The sequence below is a fragment of the Ceratosolen solmsi genome, unplaced genomic scaffold (genome assembly GCF_000503995.2).
Source record: "Ceratosolen solmsi marchali unplaced genomic scaffold, CerSol_1.0 scaffold27, whole genome shotgun sequence".
Taxonomy (NCBI): domain Eukaryota; kingdom Metazoa; phylum Arthropoda; class Insecta; order Hymenoptera; family Agaonidae; genus Ceratosolen; species Ceratosolen solmsi.
This window is the reverse complement of record NW_011948426.1, coordinates 4,999,471-5,022,763: the sequence shown is the minus strand read 5'-3', so window position 1 is coordinate 5,022,763 and position 23,293 is coordinate 4,999,471. Positions and strand designations below refer to the sequence as shown.

The 23,293-nt window shown below is 25.0% G+C and overlaps 1 protein-coding gene across 1 annotated transcript in view; it reads left to right on the top strand.

Annotated features, from left to right (window-relative positions):
- Window positions 1-23,293, top strand: part of rsh (Rap GTPase activating protein radish) — a 125,513-nt gene that overhangs the window by 90,432 nt on the left and 11,788 nt on the right. The window contains 4 exon segments of the mRNA XM_011501019.1: window positions 349-553; window positions 1,192-1,303; window positions 19,832-19,934; window positions 21,716-21,888. Coding sequence (XP_011499321.1) covers window positions 349-553; window positions 1,192-1,303; window positions 19,832-19,934; window positions 21,716-21,888 — 593 coding nt within the window.

Genomic DNA, 23,293 nt, shown 5'->3' with positions numbered 1-23,293 from the left:
TTTATTTATTTATTTATTTATTTATTTATTTATTTATTTATTTATTTATTTATTTATTTATTTATTTATTTATTTATTTATTTATTTATTTATTTATTTATTTATTTATTTATTTATTTATTTATTTATTTATTTATTTATTTATTTATTTATTTATTTATTTATTTATTTATTTATTTATTTATTTATTTATTTATTTATTTATTTATTTATTTATTTATTTATTTATTTATTTTTATTTTTGGTTTCCTAATATATCAACATACTAAGTTAATGCTTGTCCAAATAATAAAACCGATTATATGCAATTATTCTCTCGAGCGATTTATAATGATTTATTATTTATAGATCTCCCGATAGCTCATCATGCTCATCAAGGGATCCTAGTCCGTGTGGTCGTCTTCCTGGAAGTACGCAACATGCACCTGTGATAAGAAGACAATCAACGACGGAAGAAATTTTAATAGCACGTGGATTTCGGCGTCAAAGTACAACTGAAGAGATGATACGTTGTCGAAACTTTAGAAGGCAAAGTTCACAAAGCGACGACCAGGTACTTAGAGTAAATGTCCCAATTATTGCCAAATGAAGGACAATGGCAATTTTACTATTTTATGCTATACTTCTTTTTTTTCTTTACAATATATATTTGTAAACACGTTTTTTTTTTTAAACTATTATCGTTATTACGATCATCATCATTATTATTATTTTCATTATCATCGTTGTTACTTTATACGTAATCTAATTATTTACTTGCTCACTATATTGTATTTATATTTTACTAATTTAACATTATAAAGCCAATTCGTTGCCTCTTTATATATTCAGTTCAAATTCAATTAGAATGTGTTTGCTTAGAAACGAACAATTTATGCTAACTTACGGTAGAACTTTGATGATTTTTCAAATAATATTTCATGTAAATAGTACAGAATTATATTTTACCTATTTCTTTCTTAAGTTTATTAAATTCCTACCTCATTAAATTCATTCATTTTTTTTTTTTTTTTTTTTTTTTTTTTTTTTTTTTTTTTTTTTTTTTTTTTTTTTTTTTTTTTTTTTTATTAAAAATTAAAACAAAATTATACCTACGTAACTATACTTAATAATCTTTATACCAATTCATATTGATATTTTTACGAAAAATTATAACCAGACATTTCATTCCAAATTATTTATCATTTGTAGGTACAAAGATATCGAGGGAGACGAGACAGTTCAGCTCAAATAACCGATGGGACTTTTGCATCCATGACCATTGAAACATCAAGTACCTTTTTTGACACAAGTACACAAACGGGTTAGTTTTTTTTAATCTTTGACATATCCCATTAACGGATAGTGGCTTAAAATTATCCAATCTTTATTCCATAATTTATATAAAGTGGAGACATAATATGTAAAATAATAATCATATTTGTAAAAATATGATGGTATTTTAGTAGATCGATAATGAAATGGATTTGAGGCAACAAACATCGTTCACATTAATGTGAATTACTGTGATATTAGTGGCCTCTCGATGAATATATTTAGATTGTTTTATTATTGCAGTGTTGCAGAAGAAATTTGGAAAATATTTTCAATTCTTTAATTTTCAATTAAGTAAAACATGGGCTATTATAATCAAACACCAAATTACTCGATTTTTATTCAATATAAACGTTGAATGATTATAGATATTGATATGATTATGCAATTATTTAGGAATTTATCAGACTTTAAATTAGAATAACCAAGTATTGGAGTTCTCCCATGGTCGTGAATAATACAAATTCTCATTTAATATACAAGTGTCAAGAAATTGCAACTGACACTTTAAAGATATCGAGATAAGCAATGGGCAAGTGTTCGAACAGAGAAAATTCAACTCTCGCGCTGCTTTTATCACGTTCAACATAAACATCCCATTCACCATTCCCCTACACGGTCAACCCTCCACTCACCTCGCGCTTGCGCTTCAACTTTATTTATACTTCACCCGGGCGCTCGCGAGATAGCGCCTCCACCTCACCGTTGATAACATGGTAATAGTAGCAGCAGTAGCAGTAGCAGCAGACGACGACGACTATCGTTCACTCGTAATCAAAGAGAGTACGATCGCGTTTGCCCCACGTATATACGTGTGCGTTGTCGCGTACGGGACAGCCAGCATACATAGCATTAGCGCGCGCCCTCTCTTCCCCCCCTCTCTATCTCTCTCTATCTCTATCTATCTATCTATCTATCTATCTCTCTATCTATCTCCTTCAGTCTCATCCACTCCCTCCTTTCTTACCTCTCTCCTTCTCGCACCCTTACTCGCCCTTATCCTGCCTCTCTTGTCTCTTCCTCCATCCTCTCTCCTCCTTTGTCACTCTCTTACTTCGCCACGCGTCTTTTCGTTACCTCGCATCCGTCCGAAGTGGAGACTTCCCCGGAGATTTACGCGAGTCGAGAATGAAGGAGAAGGAGGAGGAAAAAAAGGAGCAGTACCGCCCTGGGGATCCGACCAACGGCGCTAATCGTCAGGTCGATCAAAGGCTAGCAGTTGTAGCAGCCAAGATTAATTAGGTGAGCCGTCCATTAAAACAGTAATTAAACGAAAGAAGAAAAAAAAGAAAGAAAATAAAAAGGAAATTATGTAAAGTCTGTCAAGGCTCCACCACATAAGAACGCTAAAACATTTGTTTTTCCCTTATATACCATCAACTCTTGCGCGTCTACGTTACACATGTGTGTTCACATTGTAAAAAGGTTATATCGATAGACTTAAATAAGTTTGGTTGCTAAACTAGATTGCGCGTTTACTTAGCGGGAAAAGTCATTACTAACGTCACTTCGAATCTGTCACCCTATCCTGTGCACATATCCACTTACTTAGGAGCATGCGACATTCTAAGCGGCCCCTTATGACGAAAAATCCAGTGCAGAGAAGCGTGTGAATGGATGTATTATCGGCGATGTGAGGCGAGCAACGATCGATCGTGAGAACACGGCAGAGAGCGAGCAAACGGAGGGAAAAGAAAGATAGGGAGAGTGCGAGGGGGAAAGCGAGTCGAAGCTTTAAGTCCGAGGGTCCTAGAAGAAGGCCACGGTAAAGCCGTGACGTAGATACAGGGACAACAGAAGCACGCGTACTAATCGTAATAGCAAGTGCAGGCGATTCGCGTGCCAATCGAGCGTTAAAAGCATCGCGCTGCCGCCACCGCCGACGCGTCCCACCTATTCGAGGACACAACCACTTGTGGAAGTAGAGAAAGGACGAGCCCGGTCGGACGTTGCCGGCACACTCCACCAATCTAATCTATCGCGTGTCGACTAGCAATTCCTCCACGCTTTTATCGTGATTCGCGGTCGCCCAAGGATATGGCTTAGTGAGGCTGCTGCGAGGGGATTTGGCTCGATATTTCATTCATTAGGAGGACGGAGAGAGTCGGGTATGAGGGAAGTAAAGAGACGGTCGAGCAATACCATGACTTGCCGCTCGAGACGTAGCATTATCAGTTAGCGAGAATATTTTATAGAATATTCGTGCTTTAACTACGATGTATGGCGAGACACGACGCAATGCGTTCCAAAGATATTATCTCTATAACGTGCACGTATTAAATATGTCCGTTACAAGATTTTTCGTTCATATTTAATCATTATTCCACACACACGAGCGCGCGCACGCACACACACACACAAACAAGCAAACCCTGTATACATGTGTATATGGTTATTGTTAAATATTACAGGAAAAATTATTTTAATGCTTAATAACCTTTCTATTTGCTAACAATTAAATGTATGTAAATATTCACTTTGTCATTTGCTTTTAATTTTTATGAATATCAAATATTTATACGCAAAATTTATTGCTCACACACATTATAAATATTGAAATATTTAATACAGATTAGTATCTTTCAAAATTTCATTCGTATTGTATAATATATTTTTGTAAATGAAAGAACGAATCGATATTAGTGTGATTATTTGTATTAAGAAACATTTTATTTAATATTGCCTGCAAATATTATCCTCGGTCTTTGAAAATCTTTAATTATTTTATACTTTAATTTTACACTTCCCACTTCATTAAATGTTCACAATGATTTCCAGTAATTAATTTTATACTAAACGCAAAACAAACACAATTTGTTTAATACTAATTTAAGTATTGATGGTAAAACTAAGTAGAAAATTCAAACTCCTTTAATTAAAATTTATAAATCCTTTTTCCGTTTATCGCTAAATATTCCAGCAAATAAAAAGTTATCCTTCAAAAATATGAGGAACTCTAAGTCGCGCAATCTCGGAAGCAAAAAAACAGTAATTTATTTTTCCACGTACCTGAGTCAATAAATCGTATTGAAAGGACAACTTTGCCACAAACTTTCATCTCTTCCTCTTTCGAAGTTCGAACTATAAAGGTACATGTGTGACGACACCGATTAAGCCTCTTTGGATTATCATAAATCCTTGAAAGAAACATTGCTATTCATAAAAAAAAAAAAAAATAAATAAAATAAATTAATGACAGTGCGTATATAAATCGATAAACATATACGATAACATCATATTTTATTATCTAAAACAAAATTAAAGGATCGCCTCTTTATAATACTAATTAAATCATCGTTATATTCAAATTCATTTATCATTCCATATCTTTTCCATTTCAATGTATACACATTTTGGTAAATAACATTAATCAAATATATATAAAATGAAATATTACAAAGTATTATAGTACATTTCCTAATTACTCATATTTTGTTCAATTTATCTCTCTTCATTTTCACATCCCTACCTTACAATTTCATTTAAATCTGCATTTTCTTATTTATCCTTTCATCTCGTAAACATACTCGATTTTTTTATCACTCGCACAAAAGCAATGAAACATTTCTCCTGGATATCCTTTTATACTTTCATTATTTTCTTGCTTACCCAGACTTTCCCATTTATGTGCATCTTACGTGTCTTATGGCATGTGCTCATGCTTTAAGAAATGTTACTTCCTATTCTTAAAATGCTTAAGTGACGAGAAATAATTTTTATACTATTTTTACTTAAATAAAATTAACAGAATTAATAGAACATACTAAAGTAGAATATACTGAAATTAGTCAACTTATCTATATTCCACTGAAATTACACTTCATAGATAAAGTCTAGAAATACTTCGAAGCCAAAATGAATATAACTTTATAAAGTGAGTATTGAAATTGCAATATTTTTTATGTTATACACAACTTGTACTTCAATAATGTTTGATGTTATTGATTGGCTGCCGTTATGTAACATACTGCAACCATTATGTATTGAGAATATCAAAGATTTGTTTATTATAATCGAAAGTATAATCAATATTTAAATATGATTTTTCTAAATCATAAATATTATCAATTTTTATATGCACACACACACAGACACACACACACACACGCGCGCGCGCGCGCGCGTATATATATATATATAAACTTCACTTTCTGTAACTACATTTATTTTGTGTGTGTGTGTGTGTGTGCGTGCGTGCGTGCGTGCATGTGCGTGCGCGTGTGTAGTTAAATATACTTCATATGTTCAGACATCTACTGAATTACACTGACTAACAATTACAATAAAAATTTTAATTTCAAAATTACGCTACACTTTCACATTAGTATTTTTGATAATCATCAATAATTATATGATAATACGTGCTACGCTGTTTTAGTTTTCAATTTTACAAAAGGCTTAAAAACATTAATTTTTCCCTAATAAATAATGTTTTGAAAATTTCATTAGATATAACTCGATATTTGATAATCGAATAATAACAACAATTTGAGAGAAAATAAAATAAAATAAAGCAAATTTAAATGAAATACACAAAAATAATAAGAGACAGATAAACGGTCTGAGATAATCTAGTTGAAATTTATATGAATATTTAAAAATGCAATATATGTTATATTACGAATGATTACGCCACATTTTTCAACTACTCTCTATTTTTTACATAAATATTTCACCTAAATAGTTGCATTTATTCATGAAAAAATACACACAACAATTTAATATTGTAAATAAAATCTTTTATTTCAATCTATTATAAATTTATTTGTAATATCGAATAACAGGAAAACTAATTTTTAAATTATGGATTTGAATTTCTCTTATAAGAATGTTATTTTTTGGTTAATTACTTTTAAAAATTACAATTAAATTATCAAAAATATTAAATACTTTTAATTGCAATATAGATTCTAGTAGTAAATTTTTTTTTAAATAAAAATGATTTACATAGCTACAAGTATTTCTTAGGATATTTATGTAATCTAATCTAATATAATATATTATATTAAATAAAAGTGTTTATTATTATAGTTTAAAATCGTATTCGTAAAATGTTCTCAAATGCGTTATAAATAGTTGGATTTATAAAATCAATAAGAATTGCTACCTAAATCAAAATCATTAAATTTAACTAAATATTAATAAGTTAATTATAGCGATGTATTTGATGTGATTATGTAATTTTACTATTCAATTCAAAATCAGAGATAAACAAATAATACAACTAATACATCACATAATATGAACATAAAATATTCAAATTCACAATAATTATACTTTAATCATCATAAATCATAGAATCATAAAATTCAAATATTATTTTCATAGTAAAAATGTGTTGTAATAAATTCATTATCAATTGAAATATCGCTTAAAAATTCGAAAATATTCAGAAATCTATGCTATTTTTATTTATTTTTATACTATAATTTCAAAATCTATATAGTTTATACTATATTTAATTAAATACCAATTAGCAATTTTTTAATTTAATTGATTAATGTAACTTATTTTAATCTTTAACTTCGTTGTTATTTTGTTGTAAAATAATAATTGTTATAATATTGTTATATTATAGTAAATACAGTTTCTGAACTTCAACTTTTCAAATCTAAAAAATATAAATATTCTGAACGTATATATATATATATATATATATATATATATATTTACGAAAGATAAAGCTAATAATTAGGAACGTGTGACGGTGACTAACTAATTCTTTCTATTAAGTAGGCCTATGTAGGAAGTACATATGCAATAATTCTTTACAACTAATTATCAATGTTGAAATATCTTTTGGAAGCAAAAAAAGCAGTAAACATCGATTTCTTCCTCTCTTTCAATCATTAGACTTAAAAAAATTTTTATTTGTAATTTATAATCAATATATAATTATCTGTATTTATGTTTATTACATATAAATAAGATATCGCTTAAGTAATGTACAGTTTATTAAACAACATTAAAATAAAATAAAATAATTTTTTAATACAAAGCTAAATAAACGTATTCCTTTTTAAATACTTATTTAAGAATTCATAATAGAATATTTATATATTTTATTACATTCTAACATTTTTATCTAATGTAGTCGAAAATCTTTTTATTAAAATTTGCATACAATAATTATAACAGTTAATTTAACTGTTCAAATCAAATTACTGCATTAATTTAGTGAATATCCTATTATAGTTTTAATTTCTTTTCTATAAGATAATAAAAATTTTGTGCAATCATGTATACTATCTCAAATTAAATAGAAAGTACTAAATTTTTTAATCTCAAAAGTATTCTAAAATATCCATATTTAGAATATATCAAAAATCTAATTGACTTTGTCGATAAAAAAGGTAATATTTGAATCTAAATTTATATTTAAAACTCAAATTCTTTCTATTCAGGTGTCCAATTTATTGAAATAATAACAATGGTAAAAATAATTCTTAATTAAATGTAATTATTAGAAAATTATAAATATAGAAATTCTATAAAATCTGGTTTAATCTTATAAGAAACTTTGGTTATGAATTTTTGAAAAATCTATCTCTATTATTTATCATTAATAATATTTACTATATAAACACAACTTAAAGTACTTTTGCTCTATTATTATTAATTATTATTATTAATTATTACAATTATTATAAATTATATTCAATAATCATATAGCGATAAAAATGTAAACATATTATGTCATATATATTGCTGAATTAAAATTTCATAAATATGTCAAAGTAAAATATTTCTTCGCTTTGTGACCATGCTAATTAGTCTAATTAAAATTTCATTATAATGTTAATATAATTAATTATAGTAAGAGAATAATTACTGAAATTAATAGTGTAATTATAATTAATCGTTTATTGAAATCGTCAAAACCAATAACGAAATAACAATTGGACTATTTATATAAGCCGATAAACAAATAGTCAATGATTATATTAGTATTGATTGTAGAACTAAGGTTATTAGGTTTATCTACGTCACTACTAAGCAATTGATATAATTTATTTCATAGTTTATATAATTTTTTTAATTTTTAGTATATTTATAAGCATTATCAAATTTAAAAATTTTTGTATTATTTAATTAATAAAATTAATTTTTCAATTCAATTTCAATATTTTAAAATGCAAAATTAATCTAAAATGCACTATTAAAGACATTAAAGAAAATAAATATTAAAAATATTAGACATTTTAAATCTTTTATGTGTGAAAGATAGATAAACTTATTTCTCCCAAGTTGACAATAAATAATTTTAATAAGTATATTAATAATTTTAAGAATATATGAAATTATTATAAATAATTGTAAAAGATGCTTCAAAATTATTGTTAATTTTATATAACAATACTAATTTTTGTTATTTTAAATCTAGCATTTTATTCTTACAGAGAAATATCTCAGTGGTTTAAACGAACGATATCCTAGATATTACCAAATCATTTATTTTTAGCATAAAAACAGAGTTGGTTAAAAGGAAAAATATTTTATTTATAAAGTAGTATTTTTTCAAAAATATGAATCCTAATAAAATAAAATTTTTAAGTCATTCAATAGAAATTTCAAATATATATATATATATATATATATATATATATATATATATAAGATAAATGATATATTAATCCAAAATAATAATATATTATTTGTTTCTTCAGCTCTCAAATATATTTATATTTAATACAATGAAATATTGAATTAAAAACTTATGAATGACGTTATTAATGTTATAAAAAAAATATATTTAAAAATAACATCACCATAAACCAGATAGAAATTAACTTTCTAAACAAAGTTGAAAGTTGTTTAAAAGTTCTATAGTATACTTGTTGGATGAAAGATAAAATAATAAAATTCGACAATCAATTGCCGATTATCGTTAGCCCTATTCATACTGACAAATACGCACTCAAAACCGCGATGAAAAGAAGAAATGAAGAGTCGGTAGCTTAAGTACTGCGACAAGAGTAATTGCACAGCTTACTTTTATTATTTAATATTCATGGTCTCTTAAAAGACAATTGTAATCTGTATTGTTCGAAAAATAAAAAAGTCAAATTTAAAATTTCCCTTTTTATAACGTATTAAGTTCATTTTTTACAATCGAGTGGCTTATTTGTTTAGAGAATCATTCAAAAGTTAATACTGTTTCATACAATTATTGATGAAAATATATATGTCAAAGAGAAAATAAAATTAAAAAGAGTATTCACTACTATTGTTTTAATTTCTATTTAGAAAAAAAAAAATATTTAAATTGTTTTATCAAAAAAATCTTTATACAATTTATGATATTACAAATTGTTTATACTTGTTAAGGATTGTAAATGAAAAATATGAACAGAACAATAAAAATTTCTCTGTTTAGAGATTTTAATATTCCGTGTCAGTAGGAGAATATAAAATATATAGTTATGATGTGCTGTAACAATTTTTCACTTCTACCAGCTAAATTTGATATTTTGCTATGACTTATAAATTAAATAAAGTTACAATATTATTATTATTGTTGTTGGATTATATTTATACTATTTTTAAAAATATTAATCTATTAAAATTTTGTTTAATAATTATTATAAAAAACTGGCGCAAGACAAAATAGGACTTTATATTTTATAATTTTTAAAAAATTTTATATCAGATACAGATAGTCGATGAGCAATTTAAAATTTAAAGAAGATTTTAATGAGATTTATTTATTAAAATTTATATTTATAAACTTTTATCATTTAATGAATAATATTACTTGGTATACTAAATAATTTTAAAAACTTAATTGAAGCCGCATTACATGAAAATCAATTTAAATACAAGTCCCGTCCAATAAATTATTATTACAACAAGCAAGTAGTTAATAAATTCAATCAAATTCAACTTATAAAATCGAGGAATGTATAAGTTTGTGATAAATAGGAAAAAAGTTCCTAGACTTACTACGAGATCCACAAAAAGTTTTATGTTAGCATGACAAGGTTTTCTTTTTTCATACCCCAAACCGTCTCACATATCCCATCCAAACGAAGCGTAAAAAAACTGTGTTTACTGCGACAAAGTTGATCTAGTCTCAAGTGTTGTCCAGAAGAAATAGGAAACAAAGAAAGCGAATAAAAATATATATTGAGTCAGACAGTTTGAAAAAATCATAGATTTATCGATCAATACTAAAAAAAAAATACAGTACTATCGTATGTTAATTATCTTAACATTAATTTATTATTTATGAGAAATTATTTATCATTAATTCCTTAAAATTTTAAACAGTCTTTGCGAAAAGTGATGATAAATGAAATTTTAACAGAGAGTTTGAAAAAATAAGGAAAATAATATAAAAAATATAAGTGGAAAACGATAAATGCAAAATTAATTGTACCCACATTAAAATTAATCTATTGTTATGTTAGTTGATAATAGATGCTTCACTAGCTCATTTATTATTTTTATCTTTGTATTAAAAGTGAGATGTATTAAATTTGTATTAAAAGGAGAGAGAGTGAGAGAGAGAGAGAGAGAGAGGGAGAGAGAGAGAGAGAGAGAGAGAGAGAGAGAGAGAGAGAGAGAAATCTAATAATATACAATTTTTAATAGAATGAATTGCATAAAATTATTATAGGCCTGATGTATTTTTAAATATAGAGACTGAGTAAGAAATTCTGTTAGCAATATAATCGAATAACTGATCAATCCTTATATAATATACTTGTAATGAGCTTTTAATTGAAAAATTTTTCAACTTAAATGAGGCTCCACTAAATGGAGGTTAAAAGAATATGGTGGAAAAAAATCTCATTATTCCCCTCACACTCATAATGTTTCAAGGCTATATAGTAGCATTATTATTCTCGTCAAATATACGGATAAAATGTCAAGAAAGCTTCTTCGCATCAAACAAAAAAAAAAAAAAAATGTGCATGATACTACAGTAGTAAAAAAAATAAACTAACCAAAAATACATATATTGAGAATTTCATGTCTGTTAACAAAATAGGAGTTTTTAGTTACTAAAAATATATTTCGTTAGTAAAAAATTATTGCTCGATCTTAAAAAATGGTAATTCATTAAATAAATAAATAGATGAAAATAATAAAGGAATGTTATTGGATAACGTAAATAAAAGTTTAAAATTAAATATAAAAAATATCTATTTTAAAATATATTTATAGTATATTGCTAGAATTCTAATACATTTTAATCATTAAACATAATTTTCATATCTTTAAATCATTCATATATCTTTATAATACATATATATATATATATATATATATATATATATATAAGAATAAGAAGAAAAATTTAAATAATTTAAAAATATTTTACGTCATCACTGTTTATAATTACAAATCTTAACAATTTTACGAGATTTAACGCTCATTTCTTACCTGCAATTTACAAATTTTTTAATTTATCATAAATCATACGATGCCAATAGAATATAAAAATATTTGTTTTTCCCTACTATTAATTAGTTTTAACGCTAGGGATTCATTGAAATTATCAATAAAAATAAAAACTTTCTAATTCATTATAAATTATGTCGATAGTCCAAGAGGATGAATCCTATCGCCAACATGTTTTTTTCAACGTGCATTCACAACTATAAGTACACAACACGCGCGCGCGCGCACACACACACACACACACACACACAAATTTCTCGTAAATGCATAAGCAAGTGTGCACGCGTGGACAAAGTACATACATCGATAGGCGCATACGTAGGGCGTGCACGTGTACGTAAACACATGTCCGCAAACGCTCAGAGCCGTACAAATGCGGGGGAGGGCGATAAGGTTTTCAAATATGTGAGTACAGAGGCCAGAGAATGAGTCTTTGCCTCGTCATCCTAGATGGAAATTGATTCGCGCCTTGAACTGTCGAGTATAACATAGTACATGCGCAAGGCAGCGGACTTTCGAATCTTTCAACCTATTCTTTCACTATTCTAATTGAAACATGCACATGCACTTTTGCGTGCATAATATTGTACACATGAAATTTTATGACGTAATTAACAAAAGTCTTGATTATTTGCGTAAACATCAATATTATCTTCATCCATTCATATATTATACAAAGTTATTAAAGTAGACTGTGTATTGAAAAATATTATTTTCCTTTTATTTATACTGGTTCTAGTAGTAGCTTTGTTCAGTTTTAATTCCTAGTAAATCAATAGCTTATCAAGTGAATTATTCTTTAAATAAATCGTGAAGGAACATACAAACGATATGTACAAAGCTTTTCAATTAAAAGAAAAACTGCCATTTGTTTAGTGGAGTTAAAATAATCTTATTTGAAGTTTTTAAATGAATTAATAAGTCTTTATAACCAATAAATTTGACGATATTTTTTTCATAAGTATCCACTCGTACGTTGAAATCCATTATTTTAATAGCATTTTTTATTAAAAAATAATTGTTTGTCCAATTCTACTAAAGATATGAACGTATTAACAACAACAATAGGAATAAATATAATAAAATATATATGGTTTTTAAATAAGTAATACAGTTTTATTTTTCGGCTTTAATTAATTTTTATCGTATAGAGTAACAATTTAAGAGTCTGTAAAGTTTCAAATAAATTAAGAACTATTCCCACAAACTTTTTAATACCATATCTCAGTCTATATTATATGAGACTTATACAATTAATCGATAGTTTTAATTAAAAATGAATTGTATTAATTGTTTGTATTGATTAAAAACGAATATTAATGCTATTATTCTTTTATTTATTATATATATATATATATATATATATATATATATATGTTCATATTATGAAAATTTTTTTTGAGAACTGTTTTATATTATTTTTTTTTCTTTTAAATTTCTACCATTTACATTTATGAGGATTCTAATGCATAGAATTCTAATGTAGAGGTATTACAGTGAATCTCTGTTATATTGGCGTGAGAAATATTTTTCGCACAGCTGATTTTCACTCTATTAAAAGAAAATATCCAAATAAAAACATTTGAAAATTACGAGTACAATTTTATCCTTTTACAAAACTACTGAATCAATTTAGAAAACAATTGTTACTATAGTAATGTTTTGACTTTTCTATGAGAAAAATATTATAGAATTATTAAAAGTTTAATTATCAAACTTTTGTATCAATAAATTCTTTAAAATTTATTAGTATAAAACTTATATGCATTTGTATTTTTCTTCAAAAAATGTTCGGATATTCCATAAATATATTTGCAAGTAACTTGTATAAAGTTACATTATAGCACTACGGAGGATCAGTAAATTTAGATTTTCATTTAAATATAAAGTACTTGTTCAATTCGATAAGTTTCTGAATACGTAATCGTTACAATGGTTCATGTATTGAAAATTGATGCAGTTGTTGAAAATTTCTCTAACACTATGTGCTCTAATAATACAATAATAATAACTAATAACTACTAAGATTAATTATTACAGTATTATTAATTAAATTCCGAATTGTCGAATTGTTTGATAAGCATTTATATGTGCATGTAAAATAAGGATTTCCAGATAATTTTAAATATTTCAAAATTCATTTTTGTTTTTAATTATTTATTTTTATATTAATTTCAAGTTTTAAATAGGAATACCGTAACTTGTTCATAATTAAAGAATGTAATCTGGAACGATTCATCACGAATATATTTTATCGATCAAGTAAAATATTAATTGTTTTGTTAATTAAATCATTGCATTTTCATACTTAACATATTTCAAAACGATAACCTCAACTAATGGAAATCACAAAATTAATAATATACTTTAATCAGATTGATTGACTACCTAATGTCAAACATGAGAAATTTAGAAGTACTTTTTTGGGAGATTAATAATAAAATCGACTTAATATTAATTATAAATTAAAATTATCTTCAATAAATATGTCATTAATTATGATATAAATAACATATCCGATTTGATAAAAAAAAAAAATGGTTTTGATATTGTATTTCTAATACACGAAATTAATACATACAGGAATATTCTATATTTATGTATACATATTATATATATATGTATAGCATTTAAATAGATAAATATTGTTGTCGTGTAAAAATTAAATGAAATAAATTAAATTTATTTTTCTTTACATGCATTACAATACCAAAGAGGATTTTATTTTCATTAATCTTAATGATTTCAATCTCACGAAAGATCTTTTGTAGAAAATCAGAACGAAATAATTTATCACGTTTATAAAGAAACATTTATAAAAATAATTTTTAATAATATTTCTTTAAAGTATAATACCTTTATAATATGATAAAAATATAAATAATATTTTTGCTTTAGGAAATTGGAGCTTCGTTAAATATTTCATAAAAATATATACAAATACGTAGTTTTAAATCATTCAATTTGAAATCTGTAGAATATTAAATACAATAAAAATACTAATTGTAATATCTTATAATAATATATATATATATATTATATGACATATACGTCAAATAATATCCTACAACAATATATGATTTAATTCAAATAAAGCACTGACACGCATTAAATTTATTAAATAATCTCTATATGTATTTTTCCTATATATATATATATATATATATATATATATATATATATATATATTCTATATATACACATATATAATCTTTATTAGTTTTCGAAACTTCTAAATACCAAGATTAAAAATGGTTAAATATATATAATTAAACACATAATATTATTTTTATATAATTCAATATAAATAAAAAGAAATATTTAATATGATATTTAAGAAATTAATAATAATATTTAGTAGGAGATGATATGCGATATTTACTAAAACCTCTCAAATCAAATATTTATATTTTAGAGACAATAAAATATTATCTAGACTATTTTATTTAAATAATTGATCTTGTTCCCTTGCAATACATAAAAATTGCATATTTCATTTAATAAATAATACTATTGTTCAATTTATAAGTATGAACGTTATTTAGAAATAAAATTGACTATTAATGTTAAAAATATTAATAGTATGTAAAATATACTATATGAAATTAATTATTATTAAAATAAATTTTCCATATATATTATGAAAACAGTTTTGTACTAATACTACTTTGTTGTTATATAACTGTAAGTAATGTCTTAATTTCTAGAAAATATATAATTTATGACATCGGGGGTATTTTAATCTTAATTTGAGCTTATTAAATCTTTAAAATTTACAAATAACAGCTATTGAATAATAGAATAACTTACATAATAAGAATGTTTTTAAGAAGACGATATTTCATAAAAAATAATATATCATTCCATAGAAAATTGTATAATATATATTTCTTCTGTTTAACATTGGCATTTATTTAGAAGAATATTAGGTATTATTAAAAAAAAACTATTTTTAATACATTTGATAATAATGCTATAGATAATTATTTAAGGTAACAGTTTAATTATTATTAATTATTTAATAATTAACGATTTAATTATTCTTATTGTATCATTATTCAAATGGATATATAATATAATTATCATTAGCCCTCTGAACAGACTAAAGGAAACATTAAATAATTATAACGTTGAACTTCATTTTTTTTTTTCATAAAGTAATGTTTTTTATTGCAACATAAAATACTAATACGATTTCAATTTCATCATCTTATGGTATTGAATTCACTTTTTTTCGGAGTGAAAATACTAAAAAGAATCTAGTTTATACGATCACTTTAAATGTGTAATGAAAATGTGGGTAGTCGATTTGCTTGATCAACAATGCAATTTTCTAATGCTACCCTGGGAAGGAAAAATAGCTTTGATACCTTTTTGTACTTAATCAACAAACAAAATTTATTCTATTTCTTAATATTAATTATTGTTAGAACTGCATTGATAACAATTTCTAACTTAAATTTAAAATAAAATATTATACAAGAAAATTATTTCATTCATCACGATGCTATTTAATATATGATAATAGCTAAATTAATAAAATTAAAAATTTCTATTAGGAATTCTAATTAAAAATTTACTTCAATTAATAAATATTACTTTGTTGGGCTTGTATTCAAATATAAAAAAGAATGTCAAATGACAATTTATTTATAACTTATTGTACACATATATCATTATATATACATTTAAAACTGCATAATAAAAGAAGGAACGTACACTAGCAAAATTATTCTTTCTACATTAAAAAGGGTCTACTATAGAAATTTGTACATTTATAGAATAATGTGATATATATATATATAGTAAGTGATGCCCAATTCATTTAAACAAAATTAAATAATGTTATTAGTTTCGCCTTAATTAATCACAAATAAATTTGTTATTATATAAATATATTACATAGATACTATGATATATATATATATATATATATATATATATATATGTACTATGTAGATAATATGATCTAATAATATTATTAATTTTTATTGAAAATTAAAAATAAGTTTACGTGAAACGTAAAGAGAAAAGTAATAATAAAACTTGTTAAATATTATCAAAATAATCTAAACACAATAATAAAATTTGGTCATTATTTTTTGAGGGATCTTTATTATCATATTTAAATGTAAATATCAATTATAACAATTATTTTTATAAATATTATTTAACAAATGTACACCTTTTAAAAGGAATAAGAAAGTGAATAATAATAAGAAAGTAATAATAAGGTCTATAGTATATCCTGTTAATTTGAATTATAAGTACTATAATCAAATAAAGCAGTATTGATAAATTATAATGTTACAATAAAGTAAAATAAAAGGACAAAAAATTAGCATGTTATTTAATGTATTATAACGAGACTGAATTCTACTTAAATTAAATTATATAACAATTTAAAAATCAGCTATCAATGAAGTCTAGAATTTGTAAATTTTTAATTAATGTTTAAAAACGAAACCCACAGTAATAGTAGAAATTAAAAACAGTAACATTACAATACAAATAAAATAAATGCAATCAATTTATTAATTGTATTTTGTTAAATTGTATTTGTAATATAAGATTCATGAAAAATATTGTTATTAAAATATTATTATTTTTAAGCTTGTTTAAGTTTCATAAATCTGTATAAAATCAATTATACTTTTAGTAATTATTATAAGCTTATAGAATAATACGGAATATAACACTTAAAGATATATGTTATTAGAATATTTTAGATAAATTTGAAATATTTTAATTAGTAATGCTTTATTTTTCTCCTGAAATATACATTTAGAAGATCGTAATTTCAGTAACAGTGACTAAATTATTTCATCTTTTGAATTTATACGCATTTAACAGTCTGCCAGCTCTCGTTCTCTCCTCGCTTTATATCAAAATTCTTGATGGTACATGTTGGAATGCTTTCTATCCCCGCCTAGCTATCTTCAAGAAATAAAGTAAAAGAAAGAAAAATAAGAGAGACAGAGAGAGAGAGAGAGCTTACGACGGCCACACCCCAAACGTTTTCGATGAAGCAAAACGTCTAACTGTTGTCCGAGCAATGAGGTTTTAAGAATTAACTGGGTTAAAATATAAATACCTGAAACTGTTGTATATATATATATATATATATATATATATATACATGTGTGCGTGTGTGTGTGTACCTTGTATTGTTCCTGAAAACTTTGAGTAGTTGTATCCGTACACAAAGGATAAAGATTTAATACAGTTTATTGTTTACACTCAGGAAGTACTCGAATGAAGGCTCTAAATAAGTTTAACTAAAGAAGCTTAAAAGATGATTTACAAATGTATAAACAATATACAATTCAAATATCTTTAAACGTGTTGAATATAATTTTTTGGAGAAATAATTATAGTTATTAAAGCAATTCATATTTTATTTCGTATTATGTGAGAATCGAATACATCCTACACATAGAAATAATTCATAATTATATAAATTCAATTTATCCAATCAATATACTATTTTCAAATAATTTTATACTCAACAACTTTTGTGGTTAACTGAATAACTATGTCACGCCTTTATTAAAATAAAAAAAAACTTATTATTGATAACATTTTAAATTAATATTCAATATAATTAATCAAATAATTTTACGAGTTATTTCACAATAAAAGTATAATAAAGATTTTAGTATTAGAGATCTAAAAAATGTGAAAATTTTTATATGTAATTATTCATTTCCGAACACTATTCACATTAGTGGAATTCTAATTATTATTTGAACTCAAATTTGTTCATATTGAATGCTGAACCAAATATATTGGACATATGAGCTCATTTAAAATTATGACTTTATATTTAAAATTACACCTTTTTAGCATTTAAATTAAATTATCCATCTATAAACATACACATTTATATTTTTAATACATTTATACATTTATATATCTTACTCAAAAACTACCTAAAATGTAGTTACTTACGCTCGTAAAACTTGTTCAATTTTAATCCAATTTAACTTGTAACTTTCAGAAGATGTTTTTAGAAAGTAAGTCTGAGGTAAATGTGTAATGTTAAACATAAATTTTTTAAAAAATTATAATTAAACAAGGTATTTTACATATTCCAATAATAATTGTTAATTCGTTGAATATATTGTTAACATTAAGTAGTTTACTTTATATATAAATATGAATATGTTATTATTAATGAATAAATATTGATATATTCGACGATTTAAATTCAAAATGTATTTACTTTTTTTTTTATATAATTAAAAAACAATGTTTAGAAATTAAACAAGATTAACTATCATCGTTTAACATACGCTGATTTACTATAATAAAATAATAAAATTTATTCGCCGAAATTCATTCTAACATAAGTCATTAAAAAAATAATTAAATTATATTTACATTTCATTAAAATTGCATTAAAAATTGTCAAATAAGCACTCCATATATAGCCATACTTAAAATATTTATATATTTAAAAATTTAAAATGCGTATATGTCAAGAAGCTTTCATGCTATTAATGGAAATACATATTTAAAAGAAAATGGTACATATAATGAAAGTGAGAGATGAAAAATATCTTTTATCCTTTTACAAATCAAAGGTAGTTTGGTTTACGTCCAGACTTTTAGCTTTAAAACTGCCCACCGATCATCATTTATTATAAACGAAAATGTATGATATATACTTTATTGATCGGTAAAGGGAATTACATTTTATTTTTATTTTATTAAAGACAGATATTGATAGTTTTATATACTCTAGTCTTAAAACGTTATTACCTCCGTATTCTATACATACTCTTTTAAAACTCATCAATATTATTGTCATGCTTTCAATTAACTCTATTAACATCAAAAAATAAAAACGTAACTTTTATTAAATCATAATTTTATCAATATCTTTATATATCAAAAAAAAAAGTTTAAAAAAAAAAAAAAAAAAAAAAAAAAAAAAAACAATCTAAATCTCTAGTATATAAAGTTGATTAAATGCTTATTAAAATGCTTGATTTTAGACACTTTATTAATTGGAAATTTGTATATGTTTTAAATCGTCTCTCTTCTTACACTACTATGCGAAATTTAATAATAATAAAAAATAATAAAATGACTCTGATATTTTTAGAACCATCTCCGCTTTATGATAACAACCACTACCATGAGGAGTGCCTAAAATGTAACAGTTGTGGTCTCAACCTCACGGGACCTAATCAAAAACGGGCGCGCAGGTAGTCTCGTTATTTTAATAAATGTTTTTATGACTTCGAAAAATTAACTCGTTTATTATAATAAACAGCTAGAGTTTTTAAATTCTGAAAAATTTGTAAATTTTATTTTTAATCTGGCATCTTCTAAAGTACTCAAGCACAAATTTAATCCCTAGTCTCAGAACTTATTTCTCCTTAAATATAATTTATTCTTCAATTGAATTGCAAATATAAAGGATATATCCACTAAGGACTTTGTAAGACAGAGATTATGGATTTGCAGTATGAATTTAATGGACAAAATAAGCCATTAAAACAACAGATAGTTGTACAAAAGATACACTCGACTGTAATAGTTCACAAGGATTTGTTGAAATATTGTCGTCTCACGTGATAATAAAAGAATAACGAGAACATGATTTACAAATCTCAAAGTCAACAGTCACAATATTACAATATGCAGTTAAATTTATATGACATTTTTATAAAGTTTATATAAAATTATCATTGAACATATACTTTATGGGACGAGGAACGTAATATTTTCATTGGCAATGCGTTAATATACAATACAATAATTTTATAAAATCCTTATTCAAGTATTACTAAAACTACCTTATTTAGTTTATTACTAAATACTTAATGCCATTTATAATATATTATCATGTAAATAATGCTAAAACCTTAGATAATCGTTAAATTAATGTGATTAAAACTATAATATAATCGTCTATCTGGTATTAAACTATCGAGAAATTTTTTTTTCTAAAACATATAGCATCTCATAATATCGTGACTACGATAATAAAACATATTAGCGACAATCTTCATCTAATAATTTACAAAGAGAACTATTATTCATGTAAAGATATACAGCACTAAAAATAATAATTACGATATAATCATTATGATGGTCGGTAAAATTCAAAATTAACGTCACTGCATATATTAGTAATTTGTACAAATACTGTGATAATAATGATGATGATGATGATGATGATGATGATGATGATGATGATGATGATGATGATGATGATGATGATGATGATGATGATGATGATGATGATGATGATGATGATGATGATGATGATGATGATGATGATGATGATGATGATGATGATGATGATGATGATGATGATGATGATGATGATGATGATGATGATGATGATGATGATGATGATGATGATGATGATGATGATGATGATGATGATGATGATGATGATGATGATGATGATGATGATGATGATGATGATGATGATGATGATGATGATGATGATGATGATGATGATGATGATGATGATGATGATGATGATGATGATGATGATGATGATGATGATGATGATGATGATGATGATGATGATGATGATGATGATGATGATGATGATGATGATGATGATGATGATGATGATGATGATGATGATGATGATGATGATGATGATGATGATGATGATGATGATGATGATGATGATGATGATGATGATGATGATGATGATGATGATGATGATGATGATGATGATGATGATGATGATGATGATGATGATGATGATGATGTAATAATAATAATAATTTGTTTCGAAAAAATTCGGTATTTTGTAATTAAAGTTACATGTAATGTGAATTGGTAGTGATGAGATTGAATTTTATAGTTGTAAAACTGTATCCTACACGATTGTTGGAGAACACACACGTTGAAAGTGTGCTAAATAAAGCTCTTTAATAATTCATTTGAAAATTCTCAATTAGTTATGAATGTGCTTGAGTATCTTAAGAATCGATTGACGATAATCTCTTATATTACGCAGGTTTAAAAATCAAATCCTTTGCGACTTACATTTTGCCGACGTGGCGCTGATGGAGTGTTCGGATTTCATGCAGCAGTTGCGCAGCTTCAAGCCCCAAAGTTTAGGCTGCGCAGTTGCCAGAAGAAAATCATCGACTACCCTTATATTTCCGCTTCCGCCACAGGCTTGCTCAGGTAAACTTTAATGCGCCCATTTCTATACGCACGCACGCACGCACACACATACGCGGTCACGCATACGTTAGATTTAATAATCGAGGTTGCGAGGTGTTTGTCATTTTACTATCTTCCACAGCTCATAATGAAAGTACAATTTCCAACGATATTATACTATTTTTTTTATTCTTCAATGTCTCCTTCTGAATTATTTTTCTTTACGTTCACTTTATAATATTCGTTTTTCAATTTAATTATATTCAATTCTGCTTTTTTATTTCTATTATGGTTGGAGCAGCTTATTTTATAAGCACTCGTACATGCCGGTGCCATAAGAAAATGCTTTAATAAAAAGTCAATGAAAGTAAAAATGTTTATATTCTTCAGAGAAATTGTAACGATAATTATAGAATTGTATACAAATTTGAATACATACTATTGCGTTATTATTAACAAATAGCTTAACTACTTGTTATTATATTTCTTACAAGAAATATCGTCTCATAAAATGTAACAATTTAAATGTAATTTTAAACGCATTGAATTTTTATGATATTTATGTCAATTTATTACGACAGTTACACGCTTAACTAAGTTACGTATATGTAATTATTATACTTTTTTTTATAGTTTCATCGCACAACGAGAAAAGATTGTTAAAAATCTTTGTTTTTTAAGTATAATACTGTAACATGTAGATCTTATTCGTTCTTCAATTCCTTAACATGATTTGTTATACAATAATTTATTTTTAATAATATTTTTAAATGTATATATATATATATACATATACATACATATATATATATATATATATATATATATATATATATTGTTTACGTAATATTTATTTATATTAATATTTGGACGATAAATAATCGCATATATCAAATTTTTTAGAAAATAAAAAAAATTATAAATATATTGACTATATGATAAATTTTAATATCATTTCTAATAAAATGTTGTTGTTATTGTTGTTGTTATTGTTATAATCGTTATTCTTGTTACTTGATGAATTCAATAATTAATCAATTTATAAATATTGTAGTATTGTTATTTTATATTTTTAACAAAAATAGGCTAAAAAGTTATAGAACCAAAAGTCAAGCAGAACGATCATCGTGAAAGGGTGGGATAAGCATTATTAGTAATATTTGTTATATTTCCATCGATACGTAAGAATTAAGTTACAGAATAAAGTAAGTAGCGAAGAGAAATCTATAGAGCCACAGGTGGTTATTTAGTAATCGATTTTTCTCACCGAGTATTCCTTCTCGCTCCTGCCTCATTCATTCAGAAAATTTAAATTCTTAACTTACGTGCTGATAGATAATTCCACGCTTAAGGCAAGACGTAAGTATGAACAAAAGATGCCAAAGACGATAGCAAAAATGAAGAAAAATGAAGATCAAGAGGGAAA